Source organism: Bubalus kerabau, chromosome 20 (genome assembly GCF_029407905.1).
Source record: "Bubalus kerabau isolate K-KA32 ecotype Philippines breed swamp buffalo chromosome 20, PCC_UOA_SB_1v2, whole genome shotgun sequence".
Lineage (NCBI taxonomy): Eukaryota > Metazoa > Chordata > Mammalia > Artiodactyla > Bovidae > Bubalus > Bubalus kerabau.
This window is the reverse complement of record NC_073643.1, coordinates 61,567,898-61,581,397: the sequence shown is the minus strand read 5'-3', so window position 1 is coordinate 61,581,397 and position 13,500 is coordinate 61,567,898. Positions and strand designations below refer to the sequence as shown.

The 13,500-nt window shown below is 62.1% G+C and overlaps 1 protein-coding gene across 2 annotated transcripts in view; it reads right to left on the bottom strand.

Annotated features, from left to right (window-relative positions):
* Nucleotides 1–1,664: 1,664 nt before the first annotated feature.
* Nucleotides 1,665–13,500, bottom strand: part of MGLL (monoglyceride lipase) — an 86,894-nt gene continuing 75,058 nt past the window's right edge. For both annotated transcript variants that reach the window (XM_055558723.1, XM_055558722.1), the window contains exons 7-8: nt 5,554–5,769; nt 1,665–3,852 (exon numbers count right to left, since the gene is read on the bottom strand). In XM_055558723.1, the coding sequence (XP_055414698.1) occupies nt 3,727–3,852; nt 5,554–5,769 (342 nt within the window). In that variant the 3' untranslated portion in view covers nt 1,665–3,726. The remainder of the gene's footprint in view (nt 3,853–5,553; nt 5,770–13,500) is intronic.

Sequence of the window (13,500 nt, the reverse complement as noted above, 5' to 3'; positions counted from 1 at the left end):
AACAAAGGTCCATCTAGTCAAGGCTATGGTTTTGTGAGTTGGACTGTGAAGAAAGCTGAGCACTGAAGAATTGATGCTTTTGAACTGTGGTGTTGGAGAAGACTCTTGAGAGTCCCTTGGACTGCAAGGAGATCCAACCAGTCCATTCTGAAGGAGATCAGCCCTGGGATTTCTTTGAAAGGAATGATACTAAAGCTGAAACGCCAAGAGTTGACTCATTGGAAAAGACTCTGATGCTGGGAGGGATTGGGGGTAGGAGGAGAAGGGGACGACAGAAGATGAGATGGCTGGATGGCATCACCAACTCGATGGACGTGAGTCTGAGTGAACTCTGGGAGTTTGTGATGGACAGGGAGGCCTGGCGTGCTGCGATTCATGGGGTCCCAAAGAGTCGGACACGACTGAGCAACTGAACTGAACTGATGTTCCCATGTAAAATAAAAATTACAAAAAGGAAACCATAGTCCTGTACCCCCCAGTCCTGGCCCACCTAGAGAAGACCAGACCCAGAGGCTCCCCCACCCCTGGGACCAGCTGGGCCCCAGCCCTGCACACTAGCAGCCAAAGCAAGGTTTGGGATGCCCTGGGCCCCCCACTTCACTATAGGGAGCCGTGCCCCCCTCCCCAGTGGTCCCCCACTCCAGGACCAGCTCCGCCTGCCTGTAGGGGGCACCACCACCTCAGGCCTGGCTTCCCCGCCAGGGGTGGGCGCGGCCCAGAGCCTCCTGGGCCGACTCTGCCCCCAGTGAGCTGGCACCAGCCGGGGGCCCTAGGATTCTGGAAGCGGCCGCCGCGTGACCTGGCCACCCACCTGCCCGCCAGAGCCCCCATCAGTGCCCAGGGAGAGGGGACGCCCAGGACACTCCCAGCTCGCCCGGAACCGAGAGACGGAAAACAAACGGCAACGCGGACAGGAGGAGCCGGCAGAGGAGCGCGGCCCAGACGAGGAACAGGACAGACCCCAGCAGCAGACCTGAGTGACGCGGGATGGGCCGCCCACCGCAGGGGTTCAGAGCGCTGACTGCGGACGACCTGGGACTCGGGGCAGAAAGATGCACAGGGTGGTTGAGAATTTCAGAACAGCAGCAGCAGCGCACTAAACCCAGCGCCCTTGGAGGGGCGGCCTTGGGTGGGGCGCGGGTGTTCGCGGTGAAGTGGGCCTGCACCCATGACCCCAGCACCGGGTTCTGGCCCAGAGAGTGCCTCTCCCTATTCCTCGGCAACACTGGCCCTGGACCCAGGGACCAGACCGTTCTGATGAAGACCCAGTTCCCGCAGCTTGGTTCCAGAGGGCACAGGGCTCCAAGGGTCCCCCGAAGGCTGGCTGTGGGCCGACAGGCTTGGAGGGTTGGGGCCGGAAGAGCCACCATCTGAGTCACTGGACACTAACCCTGGCCGCCCTGCGGGACAGGAGGCGGGCAGGGATGGGCCTAGGGCTGGAGGGAGATGGTCTGCAAGACACGCTTGGGGCTCGGGGGACGGGTGGAAGGCGGGCGTGCAGACTGCTGCCTCAGCTGTGGAGGAGCTGTGGTGGGTGAGGCGGCGGGGCAGCCCCAGGTCGGGGGCCCAGGGTGCCTTCCTAACCCGTCAGGAGTCGGGGGCCCACAGAGCGTGGTCAGCCAGGAGGCCACCCGTCTCTGCAGGGCATGCCGGGGTCGATCAGACAGACAGGCAGGCGGCGGCGGCGGCGGCAGAAACCATGGTTTATTAGGGTTAGCTGTGTCGGTCCCGCACTATCTGTTACCTGACACACAGGGCCCCACTGACAGCGGACGTGGAGGGAGGCGGCTGAGCCGTGGGCATGACAGCAAACCAGGAAATTGCGTGGGAAGTCGCTGTGGTCCAATGTGGGGAGTCAGCAGTCGGCGAGGGGGACGGGGCCTGCGGGGGGCTCCGAGCACCAGGGCCAAGGGCATGCCAGGGTCAGCACCCCGTCCCCAGCAAGAGAGGGCCCAGGGGGCCAGGACCCCCGGTAGCCGTGGGCAGCATCTTCTGGAAAGCCCATCCGCACAGAACCACCTCCCGTGGCCCAGGCAGCCTGAGTGATGGGTCCACACGGGCTCGGCCGCCCGCCCCTCCCTGGCCTCAGTGCTCTGCCCGCCTCAGGCCCAGGCCTGTGCGGCCTTGCCGCCTATGCACACCCGGCTCCCCTGCACCACTGAGGGCCGGGCGGGTGCGGCCCAGGGGCTCTGGGTTCAGCATGGCAGGCAACCCTGATTCAGCACTCGCTGGTACTGCCAGGACGGGGCCCAGACACGGCTGCCCGCACCCTGACCGTGGAGGGCGTGCCCCGGCCCACCCGGTGAGGAAAACAGTCCCCGATCCGAGGAACATCTTTCAAATATGGGCGATTCTTTGACCAGATCGCTGAAGACGGCTGAATGTGCATCTCTGAAAGCTTTTGAAGAAAATAAGTCCATGCGTTGAAAGACTCCTGGTCGGACCACGTGCCCGCCCGGCGTTGGGCTTGGGAAGCGGCCCGCCGTGGTGACATTTCCACACGCGGCGTGGCGGTGGGTGGGTGTGGGCTGGTGCGTGGCATCTCTACGGCTCCTTGGCCCCGGAGGACCACGGGTGGAGCCCCCACGGCATTTTCTACATTCTTTTTCCTCCTCCAAAGGGAAACAGGTCAATGAAGCCACTCTCCATGGGGACCTGGCCGGTCCCCCCACGAGCCCACGTGGCTCCTTCGCCAGGGGGCCCACTCTGGCTCAGCGTGCGCTGGGGGCCCTGGAATGGAGGCGGGGGACCTCCCCAGAAGAGCAGGACGCAGCGGGGCAGCGGCTCCTGCTTCTGGAGGACTGGGCCGAGCTCCACCCAGCCCCAGGTCCAGGGGCCACGCCTTCCCCTCCCAGGTTGCAGCGCCCCCACCACGCTCACACGGATAGCGAAAGCACCCCCTGGGCAGCGGGGGCCCCCGATTACCGTGCCAGCCAGAGCAGGGAGGGCCAAGGGGTGGGGGATGCGGGCAGGGCACCAGTAAGGGGTGGCTGCAGGGGCCCCGATCGCCCTTCCTGCTGGGGCCTTGGGCGGGGCCTCGGGCGGGGCACCACCTGGGACCGGCTCCAGCCCAGCGCCGTCAAGACCCCTGCTTCCCTCCCACAGCCTCCGCGTCTGAACAGACGTCCAGCACAGCGGCCCTCCAAACGTCGGGTGAGCCCTCAAGGAGCAGCGGCCGCCCCCACACGCCCGGGAGCGGGGCGGGGGGTGGTCCCCTTCCCACGCCCAGGCCCCCCTCCCCTGGCCCAGCCCAGCCCCCAGGGCTCACAGCTGACTCGGGCCAGGGTGGGCCCGCAGGCACTTCCGGGCCTCCACAGGCACGCAAGTCAGCCAGGACAGTGGACCTGCCCCATGTCCCATGGCCAGAGGGGCACAGGCAGGGTGCAGGGCGGCGGGAGGGCGCCCTCCAATTATTGCTGGGGTTGGGGGGGGTTCCTGGGACCCTGCAGGGCGGGAGAGGTGGGGCAGGGCTCCGTGTGGCCTCAGGCCTTCCAGCACTTCTCTGGAAAGTGCCCTGACCTCCAGTTTTTGCATAAAGCGTCCACCGTTTAAGGCAGATCCAGTGGTGGACAGCCTGACAGGTGACAAGACTGTCTGAGTCAGTTGTGCTAGGGATTCCTCCAATCTGGGGGTGTGTGTGTGTGTTTCTCGGCCACGTCTGAGAAGCCAGCCCCTGCCCTTCCTCTGCCCGCTTCCCGACAGCGGCCCCGCAGCTGGCCGGGGGGCTCAGGGCGGGCACCCCGTTCCCTCCACCGCTGTCCTTTGCGAGACCCACGTGTTTATCTCCCGGAAGACAGAGCTGGTCACCTCGGGAAGCTCTTTGTGGAGGATGTGGTAGGCACCTTCGTAAATCTGCAACCAGGAGAGACAGGCGGTCAGGACCACAGCAGGTGACGAGGCCACCAGAGAGGACCCCTGCCCTGTGCCAGGCCTGGTCAGCCGGTAGTCTGCAGATGGATGCCCCTGCACGGTCACAGGTCCTGTCCTTACACACCGTCCCCCCAGCCACCCCCACTCTGTCTGTGCTCCTCTCCCTGCAGGGCCCCAGCCTCCCCCATCAGACCCGCATTCTGCCTGCCCACGTGGTGGTCCTGGCAGCACATGGGCCCCCTGAGCTGCAGGCTGGTGTGGCCATGGGATGAGGGGGCTCTGGCCTCCTCCCTCCACGGCCCCCCAGAACCCCGTCCAGGCCCCAGGCTGTAGGAGCCACCTGTGGGTGTACGCCTCAGAATCTATATCTCCAGCCCGACCTCCCTCCGGACTCTCCACGTGTGTAACCAGCAGCCTCCTTGCTATTCCCGGCAACTTCCAACAGGCATCTCCAAATTCCTTTCGTTGACTGCACTAAAATCATGTAACAGAAAACTGACCACCTTAACCACCGCTGCGTGTACGGCTCGGGGCGCTCGGTGTCCTGGGTGGCTCTGCAGCGCTCTTCGCAACAGCCGAAAGCCTGGCCCCACCACACGCCCGCTCCCTGCCCTGCTTCCTGCCCCCTGGAGACAGCATGCTGCTTTCTTTTCCCTTCTTTTTTCTGGCTAAGCTACATGGCTTACGAGCTCTCAGTTCTGCGACCAGGGCCCTGGCAGACGAAAGCACCGAGTCCCAACCACGGGGCCACAGCGGATCTCCTCTGCCGTCTACTGCGATGACTTTTGTCAGCTTTGTTCGTTTTCTGGGGGTGTAATCGCACACGCCTTGCGCTCTTGTAAGCGGCTCGTTTCACTGAGCGTAGCCCTCCTCAAGGTGCGTCCACGCTCATGGCAGCAGGAAGCTATCAGAACGCCCCCGCCCCCGCTTTCCAAGGCTGAGTAACGTTCCGCCGAGTGGGATGGACCCCACTGGGCTCGTCGGGCCCGCCTCCGTCTCGGGGCTGCCATGAGCACCGACCTCTGGGCCCCCGCTTTCAGTTCTCTGTCCCAGTTTCAGGAGCGTCAGAACGGGACTCGCGGTCCCCAGGGCCGCATCCCCCAGGTACCATCTCCTTCCAGCCTGCCCCCGTCCCAGGCTCATCTGAGTCTCCCTCTGCCCGCCAGCTGGCCAAGGCTGACCCTCAGAGCAGAGCTGGGGAGAAGGCGGGTGGGCAGAGGACTTGGGGCAGAGCGGAGCTGCAACCCCAGCTCCCGCAGCAGGCGTGGCACCTCAGGGACCACCTGTGTGCCCGTGAACAAGCAGGCAGCCCCAGACTGGGCACCCACGTGGCTGTGCCCATGGGGAGGCCGCTAGGGGTGGGAGTCATGCACGCACGTGTCCTGAGGCTTGTCTGCCCCACCGACCACCCAGAGTCACCTTCAGGCTCGGCCGCCACTCGGTGCGGACACGGCCCATGGGTCCGCTCTCTCCCCGTCCCTGCAGCCGGCCGGCTTACTGGTCTAGAGGGAAGACACTCAGGGGGCTTCCCCACCGGAAATGACACTTTGCCATCCTGTTGTGCCCAACACGCAGGTGATCCCCAGGGAGTGAACGACCAGCTGATGCCTCACCAGCGCCCGGGACACGCCTCCCACGGGCAGGCCCCGCCCTTCCTGATGCGGGGCGGTGGCAGCCGCTCACCTTGAGCGTCTTGTCCTGGCTCTTGGCCGACTCCATGAGCAGGTAGGCGCCCCTGCTATCGCAGAGGCGGTCGGCGGAGCCCTGCAGCAGCAGGAAAGGCAGCGTCAGCTTGGGCAGCGCCCGCTCCACCCGCGACACCGCGTTGAGCAGCTGGATGCCGAAGCAGACTTTGAGCCCCGCCCGGCAGACCAGGGGGTCCGTGTTGTAGATGTCCACCTGCAGGGAGAGGGATGTCCGTCAGACCCTGGGGAGCCGCCCCCCGCACGGCCCCAGGCGCCTCGGCTTCCTGCCGGCCGGCCCTGCACCCTCCCGTCCACGCCCGGGGCCCCCAGACAGGCTCAGCCTCCGTCTGCGCCCCTTCCCATAAGCATGTCGTAGGCTGGCGTCCATGGTTTCACGTGGCGACGGTACCACGGTTGGCGCGGGTCTGTGTCTGGGTCTCTCCCCTGACAGAGGGTCACCGGGGTGAACCCCCTGAGTCGCTGGGGGGCGGTCAGTGCAGGGACGGGGCCTGGGGAGGCCTTGGGCTTCATGCAGTGGCCACCTGCCGTCCCGAGAGGCTGGTCCACTGCCCCGTGTACCCAAGGCCATGGCCGCCCCTCTGCTGGACACGCCGGGCAGCCAAGTCCACCCTCCTGAGCCATCCGCCTTGCAGGACCCCCCCGACACTGGCTGTGCCTGCAGCTCGGGATCTGAGCCAGCCCTGGGGGCTCCCGGCCCTGCCCTTGTCTCTGCTGTCACTCCGCTCACCCCCGAGGGGACAGTGAGGGGCCTGCTCACTGGAGCAGAGACGGGGCAGGTGTCCACCAGACCGCATCCTGCCTGAGTGGCTTGGCGCCTGCCCACTGACTGGCCACCAAGCCCCTCGGGGACATGGCTCTGGGTTAACTGCTCAGACAGCCCAAGGGGCTTCCTGTCCCGGGCCCTTTTCCCATGCCTGGGGCACAGAGGCCCTGTGTACATGCTGACCGGCCCTGTGTACACGCTGACGGGTCAAGACCTGGGTGTTGGGGGGAGGGCAGGCAGGGCGGGCTGAAGGGGCGGCCATGAGGGCAGGGCAGACCCCACACCCCCGCACAGGGCAACAGGCTCAGGGGACCAAGCCCCCCTCAGGTAAGCAGCCCGCGCAATCCCAGCGGCCTCTGCTTTCTGAGGTCTCAAGACCTAAACTCACCAGAGTTTCAGTGTCCTGCACCCCAGGCCGGAGGCGGATGGGGACCTCCCCCGCCAAGGCCAGGCCTGCAGCACCTGAGCAGCCAGCACCCACCCAAAACCCCAGAGAGGCCTTCCTGGGGGACCACGTCTCCGTGACCCTCTTCCAGTGACCATCAGAGTGGCCAGGCCTCCAGGGTGAGTTACAAAGCAGCAACACGGGGTCTCTGAGGGGTCAGCCCGACCCGCGCACGCAGGTGTCCTGGCCGCCGTAACCCTGTGGTCCTGCAGGAGGGAACGTGGGCAGAGGCACACGAACCCTGCCTGACTTCTCACAAACTGAAGGTCACTCAGTTATGTCCCACTCTCTGCAACCCCATGGACCATACGGTCAGTCCATGGAATTCTTCAGGTCAGAATACCAGAGTAACTAGCCTTTCCCTCCTCCAGCGGATCTTCCCAACCCAGGAATGGAACCGGGGTCTCCCGCATTGCAGGCAGATTCTTTACCAGCTGAGCCACCAGGGAAGCCCAAGAATACTGGAGTGGGTAGCCTTTCCTTTCTCCAGGGGATCTTCCTGACCCAGGAATGGAACCAGGGTCTCCTGTGTTGCAGGTGGAATCTTTACCAGCTGAGCTGTGAGGGAAGCGCAGAGGCCCTGGCTGTTCTGCAGCCGTTGACCTCAAGGACCAGCCTCTCTGGGGCTCAGGGATGTTTCCGCCAGAGTCGCGGGGGGCAGGGAGCAGGGAACACGGGGACGGGGAGGGGCTGAGCAGACCTCTACGCGGGGCACCGACTGAGCCAGGCCCCCGTGGTCGCCCCTGCGCAGAGGTCCATGCTAAGAGAGGCTCCTGCGGCTTGAGGCTTATTTGTAAGGCACTGGTAGATCCCCAGCTGCTGAAAACAGACAAGTCTTCTGTGGGGATAAGCCGTGCATGGGGATGAGTCGCAAAGCAGGACCGACCCGCAGGGAAGTGACAGCTGGGTCCGCAGGGGTGGCAGGGGAGGCCGGGCCTGTCTGCAGCCCTGGTTGTGATGAGTCCAACGCCTCAGGGTGGCCAAGCCCCCCAGGCCGCGGGGGCAGAAGCCACGAAGGCCATAGCAGCGGGGACCCAACCCTCAACGCAGGCACACTGGAAACATTAGGTGGGGAGGGGGCCTGGAGCGGAGTCCCCCGCAGATGTGAGTGGGAGCAGGGCCAGACCCTCCTCAGCCCCCCGGGTGCCCGGAACTCACCATACGGCCGGCCAGCGTGCGTGCCAACCAGCCAGGAGGCACTTGGAGGGCGTCCTGGTGCAGCAACAGAGAACACAGACTGGGTTCTGGAAGGGAGACTGCCTCGGCACAGGACTGGGGGTGCTCCCGGCGGAAGAGCTGGAGGGGGGCTGGGGGCCCCTGCCGTGAGCAGTCGGAGGTTTGTGGGTGCTGGGAGTGCCCCACGGCCCCTCCTCCTTGCATCCCATGCTGGCGGCCTTGGCCGGACAACTATGTGGAACATGCATGGCTTTTCCGAGTGGGAGGGCCTCACGGCGTTCTGAGGAAGCCGTGGTCGAGGGTGAAACGTTCAGAATGTCGGTGGGGCTGGAAATCCGAGGAGACGCAGAAGAGGCCGAGGGGCGGCTGCTCTGTCTCCAGGACGGTAGTGCCAGGAGCTTGGGGGTGAGAGTGGTTTAGTCGTTCCAGTCCTGTCCGACTTTGCGACCCCAGGACTGTAGCCCTCCAGGCTCCTCTGTCCGTGGGGTTTCCCAGGCAAGGTTAGCGGGGTTGGGTTGCCTCTCCTCCACCGGGGACCTTCCTGACCCAGGGATTGAACCTGCGTCTGCTGTACTGGCAGCTGGATTCTCCACCACAAAGCCCGACGTAGGTTCAAATCCTTACGGAACGGCTGCGAGTCCCTGGGGAAGGGACTTGGCCTCTCTGGGCCGATGTTTCGTGAGATGGACGTTCTGGAGCTGTGGCAAGAAGCAGGGCAAGACGCAGCCAGCGGGCGGTGCTGAGACCACACTGGGGGTCCCTGCCTTTCCTCCCGCGCCATGGCCTGTGTGCGTCTGCGGGTCCCAGGCTGTCAAGTGGGGGCGTCACGCTGCCTGTCGTGGCTGCCACAGCGAACCCCAGAGATGGGAGCCTGCCAAGGAACCCGCGACCGCGCCAGCCTGCAGCCACTCCCTGAGTCCTGCTCCCACAAGCCCGACGGGCCGTCGGTGCCGGGCCTCGGGCCTCAGGGCTGCAGGGGAGACGTCCCACGGAGGGCGAGCCTCAGGAGCCGACTCCGGTCCTCGAGGAGTCTGCCCCGCCCGTTTCCCCTCGCCCGCCCCTCGGCGCTGCTATTTTTAAAGCTCGGCAGAATGTGGAAAGGGCAGCTCCCAGCGCCTGCTGGCAGGAGCTAATCCTCTCTGCTCCCTACTTAATCCAACAGGAGCCCAGGCTCCGAGTCTGCCCGGCAGGGAGACTGAGCAGTGTCTGGAGAGCCCCCCGTGGACACATGACGCTGTGTGACGGTGGACGGGGACGTGGCGATGGGCCGCGAAGGGAAGCCCGCCCGTGAGGCATTCACCCAGACGCTTCCGTTTGGTGTAAGGCCTTCGGGGACATGTTCATGATTTCACAAAGGAGACAGAATCTCTGAAATCTGCTCCTTTCAAACTAAGAGTGTTTGGAGTCATCTCGTGATCTTTTTCTCCTCCTCTTTGGCCCGGCTACTTACAGGTGGTGAGACAACTGGATGTTTCCACTCTAAGCTCTCAAAGGGCCGTGGCCCCCCCGCCCTGCCGCCCGGCCCATGCCGCCCGGCCCATGCTGCCCGGCACAGCTGCTGCGGTTGCTGCTGTTCCATCGCTCAGGCGTGTCCAACTCTTTGCAGCCCCATGGACTGCAGCACGCCAGGCCTCCCTGTCCATCACCAACTCCCAGAGTTTGCTCAAACTCATGTCCATAGAGTCAGTGATGCCATCCAACCACCTCATCCTCCGTCATCCCCTTCTCCTCCCACCTTCGATCTTTGCCAGCATCAGGGTCTTTTCCAATGAGTTGGCTCTGCATCAGGTGGCCAAAGTATTGGAGCTTCAGCTTCAGCATCAGTCCTTCCAGTGAATATTCAGGGTTGATTTCCTTTAGGTTTGATCTCCTTGCAGTCCAAGGGACTCTCAAAAGTCTTCTCCAGCACCACAGTTCAAAAGCATCAATTCTTTGGCATTCAACTTTCTTTATAGTCCAACTCTGACATTCATACATGGCTACTGGAAAAACCATACCTTTCACTATACACACTTTAGTTGGTAAAGCAATGTCTCTGCTTTTTAATATGCTGTCTAGGTTGGTCATAGCTTTTCTTCCAAGGAGCAAGCGTCTTTTAATTTCATGGCTTGTGATGATTTTGGAGTGATTTTGCAGCCCAAAAATAAAATCTCTCACTGTTTCCATTGTTTCCCCATCTATTTGCCATGAAGTGATGGAACCGGATGCCATGATCTTCATTTTTTGAATGTTTAGTTTTAAGCCAGTTTTTTCATTCCTCTTTCACTTTCATCAAGAGGCTCTTTAGTTCTTCTTCACTTTCTGCCAAAAGGGTGGTGTCATCTGCATATCTGAGGTTATTGGTATTTCTCCCAGTAATTCCAGCTTGTGCTTCATCCAGCCCGGCATTTCACATGATGTACTCTGCACAGAAGTTAAATAATCAGGGTGATACTATCCAGCCTTGATGCACTCCTTTCTCAATTTTGAACCAGTTTGTTCTTCCATGTCCAGTTCTAACTGTTGCTTCTTGACCTGCACACATGTTTCTAGAGAGGCGGGTAAGGTGGTCTGGTATTCCCATCTCTTGAAGAATTATCCACAGTTAACTGTGATTGACACAGTCCAAGGCTTTAGGATAGTCAATGAAGCAAAAGTGGATGTTTTTCTGGAACTCTCTGTGCGTAATAGAACCCAGGAAGAAGGAGCAGTGATTCCCAGAAGAGACGGAGCCAGACTTGCCTGTGGGGGGTCTCTGGCAGAGGCGTGGGTTGGCAGTGGCCTGCCACGGGGTCGGGGTCAGGGTCACTGGCAGCAGCAGTTCTGGAGGAGTGGTGTGTTCACAGAAGTCCTCCTGGAGGAGATCAGGGCCTGTGGACTCCAGGACTGGGAGTGCAGCCCCACCGGTCAGCAGACGGCTGGATTAAAGATTTACTGAGCAAGGGCCCACCCATCAGAGCAAGAGCCAGATTCCCCCACAGCCAGTCCCTCCCATCGGGAAGCCTGCACAAGCCTCTTACCTGTCTCCACCAGAGGGCAGAGAGAATGAAAACCACAGTCACAGAAAACTAACCAACTTGATCACATGGACCACAGCCTTGTCTAACTCAGTGAAACTATGAGCCATGTCGTGCGGAGCCACCCAAGACGGACGGGTCATGGTGGAGAGTTCTGACCAAATGTCCATTGGAGAAGGGAATGGCAAGCCCCCTTGGCGTTCTTGCCTTGAGAAGCCCTAAACAGTGTGAAGAGGCTGCTGCAGAAATCGGTGGTTTCACAGGAAACTGCACATTTGAAACAGAGTCAGCCTTTGGCTGCGGCAGCCGGAGGAGGCCCTGCCCACAGGCCTCGGCTCGCAGTGACCCTGCACATGGAGCGGTGGTCCCCAGCACCCCAGCACGCCACGCACGCCGCGTGGACCAGGAAGTACAAGTCAGGAGCTCCGGGCTCGTAAACCCCAGCTGGAAGGGCACGCCAAGCACAGACTGTGGAATCAGAGGCTCCGTGTCGCAGCTCTGCCCCAACCGGCTTGAAACCTTGGGCAAGGTTTATCCCCCGAGCCTCAGTGTCCTCATCTGTGAAATGGGTTAACGTCGGCCCTGCTCCTGTCGGGACCCTCTAATGCTGTGCTGCTCACCACACAGGTCTGCCTCTTGGAATGAACATCTTCTTTCTTTACTCAAATATTCTCAACCCTGGTGGGTCAAATGTAGCTCCAAGATGGGGGTTTGGGAGGGACTGCTTTTAAAAATTAAATTCTAATTCAAATGGGGTGTGGATGACTGGGTGGACTTTGACTGGCTCCCTCTGGAGTCCTGCACAAGCCAGACTCAGCAACAGCGGGCTCTCAAGGCCGGGGAGCTGGAACCGTGGCCTGAACATCCCTACCTGCACATCTGGGATGACTCCCATCCAGCTGAGTGGCTCAGAGGGCCAGGAGGCCACATTCCATCATGATGCCAGACCCCAAGGAAGCCAGGGCTGACCAGCAGCCACAACTCCCCAGCTCAGCGTCCTGACGAAAGACGGGAAACAGGCAGGAGATGACTCGGCGTTACGCTCCCGTTGTCCAGGGCGCCGCCTGTTCACCAGCCGTGAGCCTGTGGGGTCCTGCCCCCGGGACAGAGCTCTCAGGCAGGCGACCTCGGGCAAGCTCTGGCACCTGGGGAGCGTCTGTCTGCCCCTGTGACACGGGCCGCCGTGGGTGGGTGAGGACAAGACAGCCGCCTGGCCCGGAGCCCGAGGGCCCATCCTCACAGGCTGGGGACGAGGCGCTGGCCCTTCACCAGAGGGGCGGGGGCATGGTGCCCTGACCAGCACCGTCACAGACCACCCTGGCCTCCACAGGGACCCGTGGACAAGGGCGCCGGCCTGACCCATGGCCACAGGCGCCAGCCTGGCCCGTGGACACGGACGCCGGCCTGACCGGCACCCCGGCGCACCCTCCAGCCTGGCCGCACGCCACCCGCCCGGCCCACAGCAGAGCTGCCCTCCGCTCTCAGGCCGCGAGCTTGGGCAGGGTGATGCCGCCCCCTCTCCGGGACAAACAACCCACTGTCCAGGGGTAAGAACCAGCTCTGGGATAGGGCACAGCTTCTGAAAGAGTGACGCAGCCCAAGGCCACAACACAAACTGGTGAGAATCAAACGGGAGCAAGATGCAGACAAGACTAGACCTCAATCCTCAACCCACGAGGGAAATGACGCCCAGAGGCGCCAGGACAGCTCCACTGGTAAAAGACCAAAGCGGAGTGAAGTCGCTCAGTCGTGTCCGACTCCGTGCGACCCCGTGGACTGGAGCCTCCCAGGCTTCTCCATCCATGGGATTCTCCAGGCAAGAATACTGGAGTGGGGTGCCATTTCCTCCTCCAGGGGATCTTCCCGACCCGGGGATCGAACCCGGGTCTCCCGCACTGGAGGCAGACGCTTTACCTTCTGAGGCACCAGGGAAGCCTGGTGAAAGACCAAGGAGGGGTTGACATCTCCACCCCTTCCCCAAAATAGCTGGAACAGCCCTCCCGCTCATTAGCATATGAAACGACCCAGCCTATAAAATCTAACCAGGCCACATTTCGAGGCTGCACTCGCCCTCTGCGATGGCCCACACTCTGCCTGTGGAGGCTGCTTCTCTCTGTATCTGGATAGACCCACTTCTTACCTATCACTGTGTCTCCCCCTGAATTCTTTCTGTGATGAGACATCAAGAACCTCAGCTTCACAAGGTCCTGAAACCAGGTTCTGTGGCTTTTGGCTGGGTTCGAGTCCCAGTCATGTGATTGAAGTGCCCAGCAGGCTTTTGGCTGGGTTCGAGTCCCAGTCATGTGATTGAAGTGCCCAGCAGGCTTTTGGCTGGGTTCGAGTCCCAGTCATGTGATTTAAGTGCCCAGCAGGCTTTTGGCTGGGTTCGAGTCCCACTCATGTGATTTAAGTGCCCAGCAGGGTTTTGCTGGGCTCGAGTCCCAGTCACGTGATTTAAGTGCCCAGCAGGGTTTTGCTGGGTTCGAGTCCCAGTCTGAGGTACACGGTTTCAGAGCTGCTGTTGGAAGGGGCTGTGCTGCGTCT